General features: G+C 45.4%; 1 protein-coding gene across 5 annotated transcripts in view; it reads left to right on the top strand.

Moving 5' to 3' along the window:
* The window catches only part of sema3fb (sema domain, immunoglobulin domain (Ig), short basic domain, secreted, (semaphorin) 3Fb), a 60,524-nt gene extending 36,499 nt beyond the window's left edge, over window positions 1–24,025 (top strand). For 2 of the 5 annotated variants that reach the window (XM_056437972.1, XM_056437976.1), the window contains 17 exons: window positions 1–84; window positions 616–678; window positions 980–1,099; window positions 2,234–2,323; window positions 4,157–4,250; window positions 7,295–7,414; window positions 7,652–7,791; window positions 8,837–8,951; window positions 13,764–13,833; window positions 13,984–14,128; window positions 14,762–14,984; window positions 16,544–16,632; window positions 17,288–17,329; window positions 18,292–18,448; window positions 19,157–19,240; window positions 19,514–19,647; window positions 21,097–24,025. The exon at window positions 1–84 is cut by the window's left edge and continues 77 nt beyond it. In XM_056437972.1, coding sequence (XP_056293947.1) covers window positions 1–84; window positions 616–678; window positions 980–1,099; window positions 2,234–2,323; window positions 4,157–4,250; window positions 7,295–7,414; window positions 7,652–7,791; window positions 8,837–8,951; window positions 13,764–13,833; window positions 13,984–14,128; window positions 14,762–14,984; window positions 16,544–16,632; window positions 17,288–17,329; window positions 18,292–18,448; window positions 19,157–19,240; window positions 19,514–19,647; window positions 21,097–21,573 — 2,247 coding nt within the window. In that variant the 3' untranslated portion in view covers window positions 21,574–24,025. Of the gene's footprint in view, window positions 85–615; window positions 679–979; window positions 1,100–2,233; window positions 2,324–4,156; window positions 4,251–7,294; window positions 7,415–7,651; window positions 7,792–8,836; window positions 8,952–13,763; window positions 13,834–13,983; window positions 14,129–14,761; window positions 14,985–16,543; window positions 16,633–17,287; window positions 17,330–18,291; window positions 18,450–19,156; window positions 19,241–19,513; window positions 19,648–21,096 lie in introns of all 5 variants that reach the window. The other 3 variants (XM_056437973.1, XM_056437975.1, XM_056437974.1) reach the window with 3 other exon arrangements.

Raw genomic sequence — 24,025 nt, forward strand, 5'->3', positions numbered from 1 at the left:
GAGGACCACGACCGCATGTACGTGGGCAGCAAGGACCACATCCTGTCCCTGGACCTCCACGACATCAACAAGGAGCCGCATATTGTAAGAACATGTCCATGCCCCCGACATCTGATTGGCTACAGATAGGTGTGTGTTGAAAAAAAAAACGCATTTTCGAATCGAACCACGGCCGGAGACTCTCGAAAACCCACAAACGAATGTGTAGAGATCCACAAACGAATGCAGTGCGATCCACAAACACATCTTAATTTATTTATGTCTGCATTGGAATGTATTTATGAATCGTTCTGCGTGCATTTGGGAATCCGTGCGTTTGCATTTGTGAGTTTCTCTGTGTGCGTTTGCATTTATTGAGGCTGACCCGACCCCATCACAACGTGCGGTTCTAGGGTCCCAGCAGCGGCCGTGTTGGTTGGCCCACATCTTGTTTTTGTTGGAGTGCACGTTTTCTGGTGTCGGGTCATTACAACTCTAATTGGGATACAACAATCCCAACAGGATTAATATTACCCAGGAGGGGGGGGGGGATAAGCCTTTTAGCCCAAAAATCACATAAAGGCCACAGTTTGTAGGCTGTAACCCTAAAAAAAATTCTCTGTTCCCCCGTCGCAGATCCACTGGCCGGTGTCCGAGCGTAGACGGATGGAGTGCCTCGTGAGTGGGAAGGACGCCAAAGTAAGTATACGCCGGTCGACAAGCGACCGTAAACCCAATTAACGTCAACTTGACGGGCTTCAAAAAAAAAACGAAAGAAAAGAAAATGACGTCGCTTTTCAAAACGCTTCGACCTGAAAAGTGCACGGCTCATTGCGCTCGGAGGAATCTTTTTAAAAATTACCTGCGAGGTTCAAAATTGGCCCGGTGAAAAGCCAAGGAGACGGTGAATGGATCATCCTCATCCTCATCTCTGGGTCGTGAGCGAATGGCTTTCCATTGAGATGCTCATGACAGGCTCATTGACTCTTTGCGTCTCCAGGAGGAGTGCGCGAACTTCATCCGCCTGGTGGAGCCGTGGAACCGGACTCAGCTGTACATCTGCGGGACCGGAGCCTACAACCCGGTCTGCGCCTTCGTCAACCGCGGACGCAAACCTCAGGTTAGGTTCAAGGACTTGAGTATAACGTACGAGCTCAAAAGTGAAACCGCTTCCGTGGCGTCTCTATTTCTTTTTTTTTCTCCTTCCTATTACCCAATTCTTACTCTCCATCCACCTTACGCTCGGTTCCCTTTTTACGAGTTCCCTCCATCATTAAGCCCGCTCGAGGTACCGTGTCTCCGCGTCTGGCAAAGCGGCCGGCGCAGCTTCACCGGCGCGCAGCTGTCCTCCCCAGTGAGCCGTTAAAGCTCCTCTGTTTAGCCTCAGCCCGTTTTAATGGGACCTCTTGAGTTTTTCCCGAAAAAACCAAGCCAGGCATCGCCACCTCGCGTTACTCCCCCTTTTAACACCTCACTCAAATACTCCTTAGATATCACACGTGTTCCCTAATGATGACCGGGGGAGTTTCTTTTTTTTTTTAAAGGGGAAACAAATTAAAAGTACATTTCCCCTGGAGATATTATACAGTACGTGGGAGAGAGAAGTCCCCCGTTGCATGACCCTTCACCAACGAAGGGGCATCCATCCATGCTCCCTCACCGATCCATCCCCCCCCCCCTTCATGCACCCGGGCCACCCGCCGGCCTCTGCCATGCGAGGGACGTCGGGGCTGTAATTGGGAAAGTGGGCACTCCCGTTATGGGGTGCCGGTGGAATGTTCCACTTCTCCAGTCTCCATTAATGAGAGAGGGCTGTTTCTTTCTCCGTCGCATCCCCGCGGCTCCGCCTTTTCTCCGCTGGGCGTCGACCGCGATTGCAAAAAAACATAATAAGATCCACACCACACATAAATCCTGACACACATTTTTTATTTTATTTCAACATTCAGACTGATTGTGGTCATTTGATTACCCCACTGCGGGGTGTATTGTTAAGTCCACATACTGAGCCTTTATTGACCATCTGGTCAAATAAATCAAACACATTTGCCCTGCACACACACACACACACACACACACACACAGAGACGTCGATATGGTCCTCATGCACTTCCATCCCATTAATTCCAGCAATATATACATGGTGTGGTGAGTTTCTCACGACTGCCCTGAAGCGAGGACGGGTTTCCAGAGACACACGCTTGAGGTCAGGGAGGCGTAACATCCAGACTGTGCTACTGTCTCCTGTTTTTAGACGTCCATGTATCTGCAGATGGCCCAGGCCAGAGGACGGGCTAGCCGCGCAGCCGAATCCAGCGCGGTGCACGAGACACTCGGACTCAAGGTGCGGATGCGGGCCCTGTCTGCACCGCAGCCCCGCCCACTGAACCAGCATGCTCCCGACTCTTTGCGTCCGTGCACATTCTGTCACCGCCTCCACCACCGCCACCACCACCCTTAACTTGGCCGTTATCTCCGTAACATTTGGCATGCATCTCTTTTACCAGTCCGTGCACAACCTTAAAGTCCTGTGTGATGTCATCTCATCTTGCTTCACTCATTGTTTTCTTTGTGCAAGCGCCATCGTCTGAGCGCCCTTTGTCCATTTTGTGCTTTGCATTTGTGTTAAATGCCATATTTTGCATGAGAGCGAGGGGGTTTTCAAGTGGAAATGGCTTCTCGGGGGGATGTTGACTTTTGCTCGGCTTAAATTTAAAAAAAAATGTTTTAAAGCTTTCACTGCTGTTCGATGCATGGCATATTCTTTTGAATTTCTTTAATTAAGCATATGTTTAGCAACAGATAAGCGAGTCATTCATCCCCGCGCTTATCTGAGACGATGCAGGATGTCCCACCCATCAGCCCTCCACCACGCCAGCGAGCCCTCCTCCACCTCCTCTAGGAATGTGGTGCAGTCTCTCCCACAGAGGCGGCGAGGACTCGTCAGCATCTGATCTGACCCGCTCCCCACAGCGGGCTTTGTTAGCCCAGAGCAAACACCATCTGTAGCCAACGAGCCGCGCAGCGAAAGGAAATAATGGAGCCGCATACTCCAACATGTCTGCGCTGTTTGAGCTTCTCCAAGCACTCACAGAGAGAGAGAGAGAGAGAGAGAGAGAGAGAGAGACTCTTGTAGGACATACAGGAGAAAACCTTTGTTGAAGTGTGGCCATTTGGAAATGTTGCGGTACATTTTAATTACAAAATATGTCGCAACTTTCGTGAAGGGTTGTTTTTCTTCTTTACAGCAGCGTTGTATTTAAAAAAAAAACGTTCTTCGACCGCACGATTCCCTCTGGTACACGTCAATGTTTGTGACCATTTTTGTGATGTTTTCACGCGTCGACATCTGGCGTGTGGCCCGGAGTGAACAGCCGACGCCTCCTTCATTTGCACGAGCGTTGATTTTAATCGAAGATGAGTCGGGAGGGGGGGGGGGGGGTGGTAATTGCACACGTGTGGTGTGATCCAATGGAGTGTGTTTGGCCCAGTGCCAGATCCTCTCCCCTCTGCTTCCGTGCTGATGGGCAGTGACAGAGACGTCTCCATCTCTGCGCCCATCGGGAGTTAAAAATACATGGGGATTGGTTCCGTGAAGGCGTGGCTACAGGACATGTCATCGCATGCCACTGATTCATTCCCCCCCAACCACCCTCCCCCGCTCTCATATGCATATTCCTGCCAATCACGTCTCCGGTGCTACGTGTGTGTGTGTGTGTGTGTGTGTGTGTGTGCGGGGATGCCCACTAGCAGTGAGCATCAGTCACACAGCCACCGCTTCCCAGGTTTAGTTTTTTTCTGTGCTGGATTACAGGTGTCAGCAGTTATGCCTGCACAGCCGTACAGGCGTCGCGAAAGCGGAGAGATATTCGGCATGCCGCTTATTAATGCCGAGAGAAGCAGCCCCCACGACACATTGGAGAGAAGGATTCGGAAAAAAATCCTCGCTTTTCCCCACCGCATGTATTTTTCTGTATGAACGCACGCTCATTATTCTAATACTTCATCTCCCATCAGGCCGCATCGATCCCTCAGGAGTCAGAGGGAGCACATTCGCTGCCTCATCCCCCCTCCCGCCCCCGCACGCCAGGGAATCACAGCTGACAAGATGAAGACTAAGAGTGCCGAATTAATTGCCGTCTCCATGTGATTTTTTTCTTCTTCTTCTCCATTTCAGGAAGACATCTTTCATTTGGAGCCGGGCAAAGTGGAATCTGGGAAAGGGAAGTGCTCCTACGACCCGAATCTCAACAGCGTGTCGGCTTTGATCAGTGAGTTTTCATCTGCGTTTGGTCACACGAGGGCACGGGGTGTAGGAAAAAGAGGCCCGGCGGTCTTCGTCGCAATGGCAGTGTCCTCACATATGGATTGTTCATCTTTTATTCCTTCACACGGCTTCAGATTTATATGTTCGCCAAAACTTTGATTTTTATCATCAGCCGTCAAATAGTTCGGCCTGATGGCCTTTCCATGCCGTGTCTATCTCCCACTGCGAGCTGCTTAAAGGAATCGGCTTAATCATCATATCCTCAGGAATATGTTCTGGTTTGGACACATTGATATGTGCGTTTTAATATGTGAATCCCTCACTGGGGAATTAGTGGCTTCCAAACAAAATACTTGTGTTGGGAAAGCTTTTCAATCCCTTTTATCACCATTTGACGAGCGAAATGATCTTCATTCCCATATGTAAACAGTTTATATTTCCCACAGAGCCTCAAGTATTTGCACACATTTTAACAGTCGTGCATACTTGCATAGTTTGACATTATATTTACAGACGGGGCGACAAATAAAAAGGGAAACAATTTATATAAACGAGGAGTGAATGCAGACTCTTCCCTCGAGGGAACTGGAGGGTCAGGGAATGGTCTGATGGGTATGAAAATAATGTGGAAAAGAAAAAAACATTCAACCAGGGGAAAGAAAAATCAATGCCAAGGAGCGCTGGAGCGGTTCTGGAGGCTAATGGCGGCTCCACGCCTCACAAAAGACACTTGTGTTAGTGGCACTGTGGGGGGTGTGGGGTGGGGGGGGGGACATTGGAGGAAAAGTCATTGGACCAAAATATTAATGCTGAGCTCAGTGAGCTGAGCTTATCGCGTTGTGGTTGTGTCATTCGTGAAAAGGCGGCGTCCTCTGTCCCCTCCACCCCAAGGTCACTTAGTCGGCTCCGGACCACAAGGTGATCCTCTCTCTGTGGGGGGGGGGTGTAAATCACCGGCAACCAGCGTCGGAAACACACAAGGGCAAAGGGGAAAAACTGCCCCTAAAGAATATAATGTTGCCCCTGATGTCACTAGGAGAGGGCAAGTACTGCCCCCATAATTTAGATTATTTAATAGCTTTATGTTTTTGTTCTTTCTTGTGTGTGTCCTATCTGTATTGCCTTAACTAAATAGGTACACACACACACAAATCAAGAGAAATATATATTTTTATTATAACAAAACAAAACTAGAATGGGCACTCGGTAGAGCGCATACCTTCGCATATCACAAGATTGGGCATTGAATTATGAACATGTTGGCATTAGTTGCATGCCAATTGGATAAAAATTGACCGCGCTATGGTAAAAAGAAGATTTTGACCTTTCCATGACCTTGACCTTTGACCCGATCAATCCCAAAATCTAATCAAATGGTCCCCGGATAATAACCAATCATCCCACCAAATTTCATGCGATTCGGTTTAATACTTTTTGAGTTATGCGAATAACACGCATACAAATAAATAAATAAATACACGGCGATCAAAACATAACCTTCCGCATTTTCAATGCGAAGGTAAAAATAAGTTATAATTGTTAACAGTTGTTTAAAATGTTTATTAATAATGATAAGAAATAACATTTAAATTGAATATAATTGTCTGATTCCTGCTTTCTGTTAGTTTTTTGTTAAACAAATCTAAGAAAACACTTTTAACCTGTAGACTACTGCCTAACAGTGTTATTATTGCCATTTTCATGAGAATTGCTCATATTCTGAAAGCCTGGAGGTTAAATGTTCTTTCACAACTTTCACTTTTTAAATGCCCTTGGATTTCAATCAGTGGGGGCAAAAAAATGCCCTCTAAAAAATATGTAAATGTCCCACATTAGCGCCCGTGCCAGCTGACCACCAGTCACTCCCAGCAGTCACACGAGGGAGACACTGCAGTCAGTGTTGATGAGGATGGAGATCCCTCCACCATAACAATAGATTCGGGCGTCGGCCAATGGCGTCTCAGCTCTCCGCCACATTAGACATCCCCGTTGTCCGCGGACGTTTTAATGACGGACCATCAATCTTCATGCGGCGACATTGACTATAATGGTGGGAGGACAGTGTTTTTTCCGGCTCTGTCCTCCTCCTCCGGGGGGCCCTGACAGTCACACCTGCTGCCCGCTGGGGCCCTCGCAGCAGCTGGAGGAGAAACACCGTACCTTCCTGTGGCTTAACAAGGCCGTGCTCTGCGTGTGTCAGTTGTGCACACATGGACGTGCTCATATTTTTATGTCTTTATGGAGTGCGTGCGACGGCTGTTTCAGGAAGTTTGAGCGCTATTTTTGGCAAAAGCTTAAATTCTTTAATGGTTTCCCACAGAAATGTTCCTGTAAAAAAAAACAATATCATGAGGGGCATGTTTTCAGCTAACAAAATAAATTGGTTATGCAACATAAACATATCATGAATGTGTTTTAGGATATATATTGGAATATTTAGCATATTATATCAGAGTTTATTGCAGATTAGTCCAAACCAAACGTGGTTATTACTCATCCTCAGATCCGTTCTCTTGTACAAGCTGTATGGAACAATTGTTTAAATAGAATTTTAATCAAGAATCTGAGGCGAACTAATATGCAATATACAAACAATTCTCCAAATAATAATAGTCGTCATTTGAGCTGACAAGGCCCATGTTCGTCAGAGAAGAAGCCTGCTTCGGTTGACCTCTGTTGACCTCTGTGTGAATTCAATCGTAGAGAAGTTGAGAGTAAATGTACATTTTAAACTGCGTCATGTGACATATGCCATAACATAATGCAAAGCAAGGGCAGCGTTGGTGAACATTGAATCTTATCCAATTGAACTCCCATGTAATTAAAAACAATCATGACATCATCCATTCTGGAAACCTTCCCAACAAATGACAGATGCATTGAAAAAATATATAAAATAAATAGAATAGATTTAAGACTTTTGTCTTGTGGAATAAACGAGTCCTGAGAAAGTTTGTGTTCTAAATATACATCTTGAAATGGAAGCCAAAGGCCGGCGCTGGAATGTCAGAGTCGAGAAGGAATTTCACTGTTTTCTTTCTTTCTCAGATGGTCAACTGTACGCCGGCGTCTACGTCGACTTCATGGGGACGGACTCGGCCATTTTCCGTACTTTGGGGACAAAGACCGCCATGCGAACGGATCAGTACAACTCCAGATGGCTCAACGGTGAGAGTCCTCCGGCCCTCGCCGTCCAGCTCGTGATGACTTCCTGCGTGACAGTTCGATATCCAAATGAACCCCCGCGGGAAATGAAAAGATGCCATGTGTTTGCACGTGTTTATAATCCCTCGCCGAGTGATAAACAGGAAATGCTCCAGAGTTTATAAAAGATGTTTCAGCCAGATGTTTAACCCCCCCACCCCCTTACCGAAATTCATCCTCACCGCCTCTTCTTCCCCGCAGACCCCACGTTCATCCACGTTCACCTCATCCCCGACAGCGCCGAGAGAAACGACGACAAGCTGTATTTCTTCTTCCGGGAGAAGTCCTCCGAGATGGGCCAGAGTCCCGTGACCCAGTCCCGTATCGGACGCATCTGCCTGGTGTGTACACAGTGAGCGGCGTGTTTGTTTTCGGGAGTGTAAACATAATGAAAAGAAGAAAAAACCTGCAACAATATGAAGAAGAAGAAGAAGAAAGAAAAAAAAGCAGGCGGGCGGCTCCCCGAGGCCGAGTGTTTGGCCAACGCTGACGTGCTGGAATCCACGTGTGTCTTTAACCTTCCTGTCTACAATGCATCCCTCTGTCTGGGGGGAGGTTGCCCTCTGACCTCTGACCCCGTGATCCTCTGACCTCTTCTCCCCCGGTAGTCCGACAACACTTGAAGCTTTTTAAGTGTACGCGGTGGCACATAACTCACTGCCTTTAAAAGACTCTCTTTTTAGAGTCCCCCCCCCTTTCTCAGTTAAACTGGACTTCCTCCACAAAAGCCAGTGCGCTCCCTCAAACAAACACAGCGAGCCGAGTTACGAGGAAAAGAAAACAACAACAACCGACGTCTCTGGACGTGCACGAGTGAGAAAATGCGGCGGACGTGTTGCTCGTCGCCTCAGCTGTTCCTCCCCTGTAATTATTTGAAAGGGGGCGGGGGTCAGATGCTGACCCGGCACACAAACACTCCCCCCCCCCCCCTCCAGAGACCCCCGGGTCTGGTCGTTCCTACTTTGCCCCACATCTGGATACCTTTACTGCCACTCACCCTGCACCCTGAAATACACTGTATAGTGTAAATATTACCCTGGAATAAAGAATGTGAAGCCTACATACACCCCCCCACCCTCAACCCCCACCCCTCCCTTTAAAGTAGAATAATACCATATACATGCGTTCTCTCAAGATACATACTGGTCCCAGCTCTTGCTTACTGGGATTAGATTCTGGCCTCGCTCCATCACACAGATGGAGGAGAGTCTGTATGGGAGGAGACGGTGTTTACCATCTCGCCGCCCCTTCCTCTGAGCTTGCCAACATGTACAGTATAGTGTGTGTGTGTGTGTGTGTGTGTGTGTGTGTGGGCGGCTCCCCCTGGGTTTGTTTGTCAGTATGGAGGATGTGACGGAGAAACTGTTCCGTGTCTCCGAAATACAGAACGATGACGGAGGCCACTGCTGCCTGGTCAACAAGTGGAGCACCTTCCTGAAGGCCCGGCTCATCTGCTCGGTGCCGGGGGCCGACGGCATGGAGACGCACTTCGACGAGCTCCGTGAGTACAAGGGGGGCCTCCTTCGAGCCTTCCGTCCCGTGCCGTGGTTCATTTTGCCGCGTTTCCTGTTGAAAGTGCCGATCTGGGGGTTATTACCTTTGCATTGAAAATGCGGAAGGTTATGTTTTGATCGCTGTGTATATATTTGTATGTGTGTGTGTGTTTGTGTGTTAATCGCATAACTCAAAAACTATTAAACCGAATCGCATGAAATTTGGTGGGATGATTGGTTATTATCCGAGGACCGTTTGATTAGATTTTGGGATTGATCGGGTCAAAGGTCAAGGCCAAAGTCATGAAAAGGTCAAAATCTTCTTTTTACCATAGCGCGGTCCTTTTTTATCCAATTGGCATGCAACTAATGCCAAAATGTGGCTGCGGCGAAGGTATGCGCTCTACCGAGTGCCCGTTCTAGTTTGATGTGGGTTGGAGGGGTTGGTGGGGGGGGCGGGTAAAGACTTTGATGTCAATCAGGCGTTATCCGCTGCGTCAGATCCTGCCAGATCCATATCTAGCCCCGCAGCTATCAATTGTCTTCATCTTTGATTCTGCCGGATATTTTCCCGCCTTGATCGAGCCATCGTCCGGTCTGTAATATGTCAAACGCAGACATATTCGCGAAGGTATTATAAATGCTTTTATTCTTGTTTTTTTTCTTTCTGAGTCGAGACCTTTTTCTCGGGTCTGAATCTTGAGAGAAACTAAAATGTCTTCCCCGTGCAGTGAATCATTCCTGACAGTACGTATCGAATGGCAAAGAAAAAAAAGACAAAAGGGGCACGACTGGATTTATTTCAGACATATTGGTTTTCATGTCATGTATGATCACCTCTGAAGAATGACGTGGAGAATTCTCGACTCAGACTGCAGGGTCTGTTTCTACTGCGGCACCTGCCAACAGCGTGCACACACACACACACACACCTTGGCCCATACAGCGTACAGTAATGAGAATGCACACACACACACACACTGTAGTTGTCTTTTTTCTTTCGAGACGTCTTAAACAAAAGTGTCGGATTTTTTTTTCATGTGCGTGGAAGAGGGCGGCAGATGGGATGGCGGAGCAGGAATGTGTGTGAGTGTGAGACTACTCGCCTCTCCGGAGGGGAAGCTCGTTCCCTTTCTGTCTCCACGTGGTGGTCGGTGCCGCTGCGTGAGACAACTGTTGCTCCTGAGCTCATCTCAAGAATGAAAAGTGCCATGCCCGTTGAATCGGATGATATTTTTTAGATCTCTTGATTGCAGAATCAGTGATTTCTTTTAAATCACTTCTTAAAACCCATTTTTATAGAACCACTTTTAAGCGATGTCATCCTTTTTATGCAGTTCTTTGGTTCCCCTAATGTAGTTTGTCTGCTGTTCTTTATTTAGTATTTTTGTATGTTTTGCCTTGATTCTCTTGTAGAGCACTCTGTAAACTCTGTTTTTAAAGGTGCTATATAAATAATGTTATCATTATTATTATTAAGATCTCAAACTGCCTGCGGTTCAAAACTTTTTTTTTCACTGGTGACATTTGATTTCATCCTGCTTTGAAAAATACTGAATAAGTGGACAGGCTAAGAAAAAACTGTTTGTGTGTGTGTGTGTGTGTGTCGACAAAATGATGTGAGAACATGTCTGAGTGTGAATGGGCCCTCTTTGGGCTCTGTGTTGACACGGTCTGGGAGGAAGAGAGAGGGTTTTGTGACGGAGTTGTTGGAGAGGCGTCAGTGTGTGGCACTGTTGGTGCTCGAGTCAGACTGTGTGTGTGTGTGTGTGTGTGTTGGTGAAGGACCAAGAACAAGGCATCACAGGGTGACAGCCATGACAGGGTAGACATGCCCATGGAGGAGCAGCCATTCCTCCCCTGCAGGACTCCTGGAGGAGACGGCACATTTTTGGAAGTGATTGAGTTTCATGCTAACGGGACACGCGTCTCGCTGGAGAGTTTGCGTGTGCAGAGGAGATTTTAGGATTCAAGGTCAAATTGTACTTTAACTCGCGAATGCACCTTGATTATTGGTCATTGACGGAATAGCTGGGCACTTGGAGAAATGTGTCTAAAGTTTAAAAAAATCAACTGGAACAAATGTAGGAACTAGTGCCAATAACTACAGTATGCATATACCTCTCTCCATAAACCGACACATTCGATTATTTCACACACACTTTAAAGGTGCTGACAATGCACATGCATCACGTGAGGATGCTGCTCGGCTATCTACTGTATGTTACCTGGCTGCTGGCTTTGGCTTCATATTGACCATACATATAAAACTCTGTGCAAGAAAGCTTTAAAGGCATCTTTCCCAAGATGTAGAACTTCTCCTTTAGTCTGCATACATATGGCAAGTGGTAAGGCGGCACTCTAGATGCATCACACTGCACAGTTCAGTGAGATCAGGTGGCCGTGAATAGATTCATGAACGTTGCCCCCTTTCTTTCAAGAGTTTGAATCAAATTACTGAGAAGTGTGTTGATGTATCCACACCGGCTGTATGCCTGGTGCTGAAGTCCGATATGCAGGAAGGCATTACGGTAAAGCACGCCTGAGACCTGGGGAGTTTTTTTCCAGTTGGAATAAAGCAGGATTGGCTCGAGCAGAATGACCCACAGCGATTTAAAACACGTGTGGAAATGTTTTTTTTTTTTTACGAGACATACAAGATTGAAAGAAGCTCGTGCGTGTTGGATGTCGAACGCTGTAAAACAAGTCTATAATCGATTAAAGAGGCGGAGAGCGAGAGAGGAAAAAACGCCAAATGGAGAAAGCAGAAAATGCAATATCTTTTGAGGAAAGCGGGATGTATGGCAGCTGAGATTTTATTGCCAACAGGAAGAATCTGGAAGAATATGGAACCTTTTTTCGAGCTGTTCATACCACACGAGGTCCCCTGGAGCTGCGGTCGTCACCGCCCTGTCAGCCTCGCTTTTATTGCAAAGCGCTCGGCTCCTTTTTTTATTTCCACGTCTTCACGAAGGCTCGGATCCGTCCACGACGGCTCCATCTCGGCCTCGGCGGGTCACCCCGGTCGGCGCGTGCGCATCGCGTCCTTCCTGCCGAACAACAGCTGTGCGCCGTGACGAGCATCATCTGTTGTGTGACACGACCGTGGCAGACCCGTCGTAGCTAACCCATGACCGTTCCACACCGCTCCGGCTGCGGCGGCAGCTGTGGAAGATGGCATAGTGGTAGAGTGTGTGTGTGTGTGTGTGAGTGTGTGTGTGTGTATGGGTGTGTGACTTGAGGGAATTTAGTAGCTTCTGAGAAGGAAGCACAATGAGCCTGCTATCTCTTGAGCGTTATCCTTTTCCTCCAGGAATGAGCTCAGGGCTGCAGACGGTCCCCAGAGGAAGGCTCGGCTGAAACAGACTCTCTAATGTGGACTTGGACCAGAACCCGGCAGCTCAGATTCAAAGACAATGCTCCCCCCCCTCCCCTCCTCCTCCTCCTCCCCTCCATCCCTCCATGTATCATTCTATCTGCATAGCAGGCTGACAGCTAATTTCTCATGCTGGTCTTTATGAGCATAAATCTGATATCGGTATACTTTTTTTTGTTGCCTGGATCAGTTCTCCTGTTTTCCACACTTCACACGAGCTCTAATAGACAAATATATGTGTGCATATATATATATAGGTATATATACCTATATATATTTATATATATATATACATATATATATATATACCTATATATATATATATATTTATATATATACATAGATTTATATATATATATATAATATAATAATTTTTCTAACTCACTTTTTTTATTTAGTTCTCAACAACATAACATGTATTTTCATACAGTCTCTCGCTTCTTGACTCACGTCTTTCCTTCGCGGTCACTTCCCCTACGCAACTAGATTGGGGAGCGTATTCTTCCATGTGTGGATGTGTCTGATGGTGACATTTACGTTTTAACTGGACACGGTCCCGTTTAAATATAGATAATAACTAGAACGGGCACTCGGTAGAGCGCATACCTTCGCATATCACAAGATCGGGCATTGCATTATGAACATGTTGGCATTAGTTGCATGCCAATTGGATAAAAATTGACCGCGCTATGGTAAAAAGAAGATTGTGACCTTGACCTTTGACCCGATTGATCCCAAAATCTAATCAAATGGTCCCCGGATAATAACCAATCATCCCACCAAATGTCATGCGATTCAAGAAGATTTTGACCTTTTTATGACCTTGACCTTTGACCCGATCGATCCCAAAATCTAATCAAATGGTCCCCGGATAATAACCAATCATCCCACCAAATTACATGCGATTCGGTTTAATACTTTTTGTGTTATGCGATTAACACGCATACAAATAAATAAATAAATACACGGCGATCAAAACATAATCTTCCACATTTTCAATGCGAAAGTAATAATAATAATTTAATTTCGACTCCGGGTAAAGCTTAATTAAGCCGTTAGCATGGCTGTCGACTGTTAGTCTTGTTATGAGCTGATGGCATTTAGTCGCACAATGAACACCCTGACCTTTAGTCTTTTGATGCAATTATGCATATGTATGGGTCTCTCACAGAAGCATAAAGACATAACAAAAGATCACACTTTGCTCATTATCCAAAATCCACATGTGGGTTCCCATGTGTTTTCAACAAAGATGAAGTCTCAGACTCTTGTCGTCGTGCACCGGTCCTTCCCGGTGGAGGGGTCAACCTAGAGGCTCCTCCTCGGATGGACTGAAAGCTGTGTCAATATTAGTAAAGACGAGAGCTCGTGCTGCGGAGCGTGATGTTCCCTTCAGCCGCGTCTGTTTGCGCTGACGTGATTCCTCTCTCTCTCTCTCTCACAGGAGATGTTTACATCCAGCCGACACAGGACACAAAGAACCCCGTGATATACGCCGTCTTCTCCGTCTCGGGGTCAGTGCACTGTGTAACGGACGATGTGCACGAACAACGCCTGTAACCGGCTCTGTTTTAAGTTGGTTTTTTTAGAAGATTTAATAAACTTCCTGACCTTTCCTCCACCCCCCCCCCCCCCCCCCCCCATCTTTTACTTTCCGCTCACAGCTCCGTCTTCAAGGGCTCGGCAGTGTGCGTCTACTCCATGGCCGACATCCGCATGGTCTTCAACGGGCCGTTCGCCCACAAGGAGGGTCCCAACTACCAGTGGGTGGCCTACAGCGGGAAGATCCCCTACCCACGCCCCGGCACGGTGAGCCTTGGAGCTATTTGTTTAATATTAGGATTTATTGACAAGTAGTATTGTCTCATCATTCGGGTTAGTTGCTTATTTAGGTTAGATATTAGTTTATATATTAGAAGAGCTTTTTTTGTCTTTTGATTGTTCATTTGTTCACTAATTGGGTAACACTGTGGCCACCTGTGGTTATATGTAGGAGTAGGCAGGTACAGGACCAGCATGCACCTGGGTAGGCCTATGTTGTTGTTGTTTTTACCAGCGCAGGAAAAGGCAGCGTTAGGAGTTCTTTTGTTTGTTTGTTTGTTTTGTTTAGTTCAATAAATGATCGGAGAAACGTAATCCTGAATGGACAAGGCTTTATTTTGGTGCATCAGTGGCAATTTGATTTACGTTTATTTTGGATTTATTGGACAAATGGCCACTACAGTGAGTTTTCACATTCACGCTGATCCCCCCCCCCCCCCCCCCACACACACATGAATCCCACAGCAATCTGGCATAACATCAGTTTTTGTTCTGCTGACACAGAAGCCATCTGAACCTGTTGCAGACATCTGCATCACCGAATCTACTTTCTCTGGTGTGATGACGTCAGTTATTAGTATTATTTACATTGTTTCTAAACGCTTCTGTGTCTCTTTCCAGTGCCCTGGAGGTACGTTCACCCCGAACATGAAGTCCACGAAGGACTATCCGGATGAAGTGATTAACTTCATGAGGAATCACCCTGCCATGTACAACGCCGTGTACCCGGTGCACAAGCGCCCCCTGGTGGTTCGGACCAACGTGGACTACGAGTTCACCACCATCACCGTGGACCAAGTGACGGCTGCGGACGGCAACTATGAAGTGCTCTTCTTAGGAACTGGTGAGTGATACAATGGATTTTTTCGTTTGATAGAAATGAGGGAAAGAGACAAATATCATATTACATTACAGCTTTTTTCTTTCTTTTCCTGAGCCCATTTCCCTTTGATCAGAGTCAGACGGATGAATGACAGTGTCAGTGAGAAGCTGAATAATGAGGAAAGAACCCACCACCCCTTTCCATGGAAATAAATCCCATGTAAGAGGAGGCCTTGTCTCCCCAGCAATCATTTATCATAACAAGAAAAGCATTCTTCCCCTTTGTGCTCAAGTGGGGGAAATGGAACCAATCAAAGGGTGTGTGCCTCACTCTCTTCACGCAAAGTAAACAACAGGACATTTGTACCTGGAGGGCAGGAGTGGATCAGCAGCGGGGGGGGGGGGGGGTGAGGTTGGGGGGATGGGGAGAAACAGTTGTGAAGGACAGGGGAAGGAGGGGTGGGGTGTTGGAGTACAGTTAGGACAGGGGTGTGAAACTAATTTTCACCGCGGGCCACGTCGGCATCGTGGCCTCCCTCAAAGGGTCGTAAATGAAACATACAAGTATAAACTACTTTAACATATTGTTAAATAACTTTTTTTTTGCATTTGATTATTGTCTATTTGCGTGTAGACATATTGCACATACGAAAATGTCTCTCATATTATTACATCAATCCATTTCATTTGAAACCTTCAAAATAAAAGCACAGGATATTTTTCTTCATTTTTTCGAAAAAAAAAGGTGATTGTGTGTCTTTCAAGCCATCAGGGGCCACATCTAATTACGTGGGGAGCCTTGTGTTTGACACCTGTGAGTTGGGACATCCATCACCTTTAATCTCGCTCACCTTATCTGTGCGTCTGTCCGCGGGCCTTGAACCTTTTAATAAGGCCCAGAGTGTGACGGCAAGCAGCCGCCGCACAGGACGCAGCCCTCACATGGTGCATTATATGACGCTCTTGCACCGGCTCCTTTGTTCACCCGTGCATTATGGAGGGCGGAGGAGGGAGGGGGGGGGGGGTGTAGAGAGGGCCTGCCGTGGAGGAATGTCCGTCCTTTCAGCCGCTGTTAGCCCCTCAATGCAGAAGTCAAAATAAATAAGTCATAATAAATCTCAGGTGTTGCGCTCGGAGGAATGCCAAACTCTTTTTGTTGTTGTTGACGAAATCAAACATGCCGGCCGGGGGGGGGGGGGAGGCGGGGGGGATGTCTTATGGCATCCAGATGAACGGCTCACGGTGAGGGGGGGGGGGGGTGTCAGAAGGGGTTCGTCGCGGTGGTCGGCAGTGAACAACCGCTAAGTGGAACGAAGCCTCGTCGTCATCGATGTAAGAAAAAAAGAAGAAAAAAAAAAGGTTAAATGGGAGCGAGAGCCGCGTAACGGAGGTGAAGAGCAGAGCGGAGGCCGTTGATGGGAGGATCATCCCTCGTCGGAGGCCGCTGAGAGAATCAAATGGGGGGGGGAAGCCGAGGGCCTGTTGACAGGCGGAGGGGGAGGAGGGGGTGTGAGGCTGCAGGTATGTAGCTGACGTAGTGTGTGTGTGTGTGTGTGTGTGTGTGTGTGTTGTGGTCCACAGACAAGGGAACAGTGCAGAAAGTCATCGTTCTGCCCAGAGACGACCTGCAGACCGAGGAGCTGGTCCTTGAGGAGGTGGAGGTTTTCAAGGTGAGCTCCACACTTCTATCTCTTCTTGGACGATACGTCACACATGATGGTCTTCTTTGTTTCCCCCCTTTTGTCACAAGTCTCTCGTCCCTTTCTGGTCATCTGTGTTTTGCTTATTCCGCTCTACCGTTCAAAAGTTTGTGGTCACTTAGAAAAAGACAAAAACAATTAGAAATGTCCTTATTTTTCAAATTAAAGCACTATTTATTTCAATGAAAATAACATTAAATTAATCAAAAATGCACTCTATATTCATTTTTAATGTGGTAAATGACTATTCTCTGGATTTGAAATAAAATCTCTTCATAGGTGTATAGAGGCCCATCTCCAGTGTTCTAATGGTACATTGTGTTATCACCTTAGAAGACTAATGGAGGGTTAGAAAACCCTTGAAACCCCTTTTTATGTTAGCGCAGCTGAAAACAGTTATTCAGTTTCAGTTTATTTTATCAAATGAATTGAAAATTCTGGTGAAAGAAGCTATAAAACTGGCCTTCCTTTGAGCTACTTTCAATTCATTTGCTACATAAAAGTCAGAGTTTTCATGGAACATACCAAATTATCTGGGTGACCCCAAACTTTTGAACGCCAGTGCATCCCTCTGCCTTTGAGAAATCACAACGTACTCACTCTGCACTCTTTTTCTCCAATCAAGGTCCCGACTGCAATCACAACGATGAAGATCTCATCCAAAAGGGTAAGCATGTCTGCGCGACTGATTTTCGTAACCTTTGCTCAGGCAAAGAGAAACGAAAATGCATCTTCCGAAAAAAAGGTCAGACATGTGCAGCTGCGTCGCCTCCCCGTCATGATTCATATCGTCAAGCCGTCTGAGGGAGACAATGAGGAGAGACGTACGGGAGGGAAAGCTTTCGGTGCCTCGTTATCTGTCCGCGTGGTTTTAAAATGCGTGGCCTCTAGGACGTGCTATGACATCGCTCCGCAGACAGAGAGGTTGTGTTTCACGCGGCCGGATTCCAAACCGCTGATCATAAGAGCGACGACGGCAACCTGGGGTGGATATGAGCTCAATCTTCTCCCAGGTGATCCGGAGAGAGTCGGATGTATACGATTTTATTTTACACGTATTGCACAACATCCATCCGGGTTTGTGAAAGTATGTGGAAGCTAAAATAACGGGCAAAAAACATATTAAAATCTCATAATTTGTGGCGACTGTGGGTTAGCGGTTAGCGGGTCTGTCTGATTCAATCAGGGGGTTGGCGGTTCAATCCCCGCCCTAGTCGATGGGTCCTTGAGCAAGACACTTAACCCTGAATTGCTCCCTGTAGCTATGTCTACGGTGTATGAAAAGTGTCTTTGAATATCTTTTAAAAAGCGCTATATAAATTTAATTTCTTATTATTATAAGCCACTGATATCTATATTTTTTTGATTTCACAAATGCAGCTAGAAAAGTCAACAAAATGGAGCTTCTTCAATTATAGCAAATAAATATAGTTTTTGAATATGGGGGGTTGCTTGAATTTATAATAAATACATATGTAGAGTGAAAATAAAGATTCTGAAATTGCACAACTTGAAACTGAAAGTTTCAATAAGGACTATTATTCGACGTGATTCGGCATCCTTCCAATGTCCTCTTATCTCGTGTATAACACCATATTTTTTCCCATTCCTCTTCTTCTCCCACAACAGCAACAGCTGTACGTGTCCTCGGCCACCGGGCTGACCCAGCTGGCTCTTCACCGGTGCGATGTGTACGGCGAGGCCTGCGCCGACTGCTGCCTGGCCAGAGACCCGTACTGCGCCTGGGACGGCAAGTCCTGCTCCCGGTACTCCGCCTCCCAGAAGAGGTGAGCGGCCGACCGCACGACTAACCCGACTCCCTTGGCTTGTTGTTGAATGACGGCGACGTAGCGATTGTGTTGAATTGCACCTTCATCATAGTCTTTGGGTAAAGTGCCGGTTTTATCTGCTAATAAATCATACACTATCGTTAAAAAGTTTGGGGTCACTTAGAAATGTCCTATTTCTTTCAATGAAAATAACATTAAATTAATCAGAAATACACTCTCTGCATTGTTAATGTGGTAAATGACTATTCTAGGTGGAAACGTCTGGGTTTTAATGAAATCTCTACATAGGTGTATAGAGGCCCATCTCCAGTGTCTTAATGGTACATTGTGTTATCGCCTTAGAAGACTAGCGGAGGGTTAGAAAACCCTATTTATGTAAGCGCAGCTGAAAACAGTTATGCTGGTGAGAGAAGCTATACAACTGTTCTTCCTTTGCGCTGCAAGTTTGAAGAACTAAATTAATATTTCAAATAAAAATCATTATTTCTAACCTTGACGATATTTTCGATTCATTTTGCAATTCATTTGATAAATAAAAGTGTGAGTTTTCATGGAAAACACCAAATGGTCTGGGTGGCCCCAAACTTTTGAACGCCAGTGTACACTCGTGGGTGTCTTAAGTAAAGCACGGGCTCGTTCTGTTGAATGGCTTCGAGTGGCTTGCGGTGGCTTTATGCTTTTTTTTCCTCTCTCTCGGCAACACTGGTCTGACCCCTTCAGACGCAGCCGGCGGCAGGACGTCAAATACGGGAACCCCATCCGCCAATGCCGAGGCTTCAACTCTAACAGTAAGGGCACCTTTTATTCGACAGTTTTCTTCCCGTTGCTGCTAAATTGTTAATTAAGAAGGTCGGAAAAAAAACAACGACACGTTGCTGCTGCTCCGGATGGGCCGCAATGACCATATTCTGACAGCGTCATGGTAATCGGTGACAGCCGTATTGTTAAAAAAGGACATTCGATTCGCCACAACTGATGTTCTGGTTGTAAGGAGCTCATGGTAATGAGTGTTTTGGTTGCCATGGTAATCCCTCTCTCTCTCTCTCTATGTTCCCCCGCAGCCAATAAGAACACTCTGGAGATGGTGCAGTACGGGGTGGAGGGGAGCAGTACCTTCCTGGAGTGTCAGGCCCGCTCTCCACACGCTCTCCTCAAATGGCATCTGCAGAGAGATAACAGCGACCGCAGGAAAGAGGTGACACATCGGGTTTCTGTTCAAAAACGTCACAATATAAACTTCTTTTTTTCGTCTTCTTTTTTTTCCGGACACTTCCGTATCGGGCGTGGCCCAGTTATTACATTTCAGGTTCGGTGGAGATTTAAATGCAGTATGACACATTTGAGAAATGACCCTTGCAGTGTCATTCTTTTCTCTGATTCCCCGGCTCTGATTGGACGACGACTGATTTCTCACACGGGCCCCAAGGGAATGACACATAAAGATAGGGGAGCTGAGGAAAAGAGAACAGAAAGCCCTCTGTTATCGTATATACATCCCTAAGGCACTAGTTCAAGTTGTATTGTGAAGCCGTGTAGTGTTGCTGCCTCTGTTATTGACTATTCTGTTGGAAGGTCTCTATTCCCACAGGCAGAGTGCTCTTGCACTTGCTCCTCTGATTCTGAAGCCGGTCCTTATCAACTTCCCTTGGTGTGCATGTACAGAGGGAGAGGGAATCATCGAGTTACTGATTGATCTCATTGAAATCTGTCTTTTTTTAAAGGATATTAATCCACCAGACAGACTGAGACAGCATGTAAACAAATACCTTATTTGATCTAAACACACACAAGTCTTTGTAGGAATATTCGTTGCTCCGCCCCTCCCCTTCACTGACGTTTCACTTGGCGGACACAGTATTCGACAAAAACAAGACATTAATTAAACAATTTGGCAGGTGTAGATGGTTTTAAGTTGAAGACTCATTCAGCCAGGTCATTCATAAACACGTATTTATCAGTTTTTACTTGTATCTCATTATCAATATTGAAGCCAGGCAGCATGATAAAATATACGCTGAAGTAAGGGACCGTCTCAAAAGTGCATGCACGTGTCCAAAAAGAAAGCTTTTCGGAGTTGTGTCAATAGTGTGATACAAATGTAAACAAATACTTTATTACTTGATTAATTTCAGTGCATGGTTATAAACTTTAATCTGTTGAAACAACAAATATAGATTAGATTAGATGAGATATTCCTTTATTAGACCGACAGTGGGGATATTGCAGAATCACAGTAAAATAATAAAATAAAATATAAAATATATATATAATATATAATAATATAATATATATATATAATAAATAACAATATTAAATATACAGAGGAATACACAATATGTATATATATATATGAAGTAGTGATTAAATATATTTATTATATTAAATATTAAGTATATATATATATAATATACAAATATATATTAATATATATATAAATTAATACATTAACATATTTTTATATACGCATTATTAGTAGGATAAACCATTCAACACAAAATATTAAAAAATATAGATGTTTTTTTTGTTGTCCTTTCCAATACAATACGGATGCAGACGCAATTTTTTAATGAATTTTTTATTGTGTGTGTATCTGTGTGACATCGCAGGTGTTTTTCATGAGCCCTTTGGTTTTTTTCCTCTGCAGATGCGCTCCGACGGTCGCATTCTGAAGACGGAGCAGGGCCTCCTCCTGCGGTCCCTGCAGCCCTCCGACTCCGGCATGTACCAATGCACGGGCACGGAGAAGAGCTTCAAACACACGCTGGTCAAGCTGCAGCTGGTGGTGCTGTCGAGCCGGGCCGTCAACAACGTGCTGGTGGAGGGCGGAGGAGGAGGAGGAGGGGGGCTGGCGCCGCACTCCTCCTCCGCGCACTCCAGCAGCACCCAGTGGACCCCCAGCGCGGGCCAGTACAAGGACCTGCTGACCATCCTGAGCCAGCCAGAGATGAGCCTGATCAATCAGTACTGCCAGGACTACTGGCAGTTCGGAGACCCGCTGATGGGCGCCCTCAAGTCCAAAGACCTGAAGGAGCTCAAGGAGCAGAAGAAGCCCCGCAACCGCCGGCACCACGGGCTGGTGGAGGAAGAGGAGGAAGAGGAGGTGGAGGAGTCAGAGACATGAGAAGCCCAGTTGTGTGTGTGTGAAACACCCTCAACCACCTCCCCCCATCACCTCCACCACCACCCTGTGAAAACTGGGAGAGACTCATTGAGAGTAGCGAAAAACGTGAAAATAAATCCACAAAAACCCCATTATGAAAAAAAAAAAGAGGCTTTCAAAACAAAACAAAAAACCACCACATTCATCAAACAGTAAGATATATGATACACAGTATTTATTGTAGGTTGTATATAGTATCATTCTGTGGATTTCTTTGTACTTATAGAAAAAAAAAGAAAAAAACATGCTCTTTGTGTATAGGTACCGTTTGGGGGGCAAATAGTGATGTTATTATTGATGTTGTTAATTTTATTGTTGCTGTTACTGTCATTACAGAACTCATCTGTGGGCATCATATGACCTTGGCGACTGTTTCTTTGGAATGTGTGTTTATCAGGCGTGTAAGCTGTTCTCTAACGGGGGAGGGGGGGGATGAGTTGTCGATAAGCGGTGACGGGATCTCTGTTGTTTCTTGCTTGCTTTGACTCGATGCCGAGGCTCTTTTTTTTCTTTTTTTCTGGATGCGCCAAGAAGAAAAACCACCGGTGACGTAAACTCCCTCGTGACAGAGACTTAGATATTGCCGTGCGGGACGGGACCATCGACACATGGTCCCAGTTACTTCGGGGTGGGGGGTGTGGGGGGGTGTGGGGGTGTAGCCTCCAGATGTACAGATGAGTCTTCAAATATTCCCACCGGTGCAATCGGGCCCTTTTTTAAATAGGAAAACGACCATTTCGTTCTATTTCTTTCCTCGGCGGAGGACCGATTGTAAAAATGATCCAGCATCTTCGATGCTATTCAACCCGGATACTCATCATTTTTTTCCTTTAAAAAAAAAATCTCAATTGTTTTCTGCTTTTTATTCACCCGCCGCTTCTTCAGACCCCAAAACTAAAGTAAAAAAATAATAAAAAAACAGTTGAAACATAGCAAGCATCAGATGAGTTTTGTTTTTTTATATATATATTTTTTAAATCAAATCTACGAAGGAATATCGTGGTTTGGTTCTTTTGAAAATGCAAACATCCTTTGAACTGAGATTGAGGTGCAATAAAGGGTCACGTTTTGTTTTTTTTGCACAAAGGGCATTATTGTTTTACTTTGGGGGGAGGGGGTGATGTTGGCCGCGGCCACACGCAACAAGCACACTCGAGCAACTTACTGGTTTACTTCCTGTCATGAGAGGGGGGGAAAACAATCGACGATGAAAGAGACGGCAGCCGCGAGCTCGGAGCACTCGAGACATCTGTTCTTCCTTTTACATTCACGTGTGGAAAAGAGAGAGAAAAAAAGAAAAGAGAAAAAAAAACAATTGCCCATATACACAACAGAGCATTGTAACAATGTTGTGACACTAACCAAAATATTGGGAAGCTGGCTTTCATTGTGTGCATGAACCTGTAATTTGTACTGTAATTCTGATAAGATACTGTGTGGTCCTTTATTCTTTTCTGTTTCTCATCTCTCTGGGTGTGTACAGTGTGGTCTCAGTTCATGGAACGGGGGAAACAAACAAACGCTTTAAAGAAGCCCTCGTTACTCATACACCCCCCGTATGAAGCGGGATGATGCATCTTCTCGTTGACAGCAGTATAGATTTTTGATTTGGAGTATTCAGGGAAATTCTCTATATGTGTCTCATTCAATGGCATATATACAAACGCAGTTTACATCTGATTATCGGGTTGTTATTACAAGATGTGTGACGGTTCTATTGATCAGAATTGTTGTGCTCTATTAAAAGCATTTATGCCATTTTGATTTATAAAAATATATTATGGGTGGAAAAAATAAATAGCACAACGTCTGGAATAAGGTGCAATTGTATTTGTATATCTTTGGCTTTTAATCCACGGGCTGTGGTCTGCAGGCTGTTCTGAATGCCTTTGGGAAGATGCATCTATAATTCATACAGAGGTATCCATCGCTATCCGCTCCTCAATTTTTGGGATGTCTGCATTCCCAGAATCAATCACAGTTCCTGGTTGTCTCCTCCAAAATGAGACCGCGGAAAGAAAAGAAGAAAAGAAAGAAGAAAAAAATGCAAAGAAAGGTTGTACAATTTGTTGGTATTTTTCACACACAAAAAAACGTGTCTGTAGTTTTTGAGTGTTTTTTTGTTTTTGTTTTTTTGTTGTATTTTTGCATCATCAGACTTTATGGAGAAATAAAAAAAAGAAGAAAACTAAATGCACAACGGTGATGTTCCTGTAATGCCCTGTGTAAATGACTCTTTTTTCCCTTTTTCCATTGTTGTTGCTGACTAATAAATTAAAGCTCTATATTTTATAAGACTGGAATGCTCCCCCCCCCCCCCCCTCATTGTGATTGGCTTGATACTGGATGTGTTCCATGTTCTGCCCATGAATCCCCCCGGATCCTTGGAATAAAGTTGTACCTGTTAAAGAGA

Source organism: Pseudoliparis swirei, chromosome 18 (genome assembly GCF_029220125.1).
Source record: "Pseudoliparis swirei isolate HS2019 ecotype Mariana Trench chromosome 18, NWPU_hadal_v1, whole genome shotgun sequence".
NCBI lineage: Eukaryota > Metazoa > Chordata > Actinopteri > Perciformes > Liparidae > Pseudoliparis > Pseudoliparis swirei.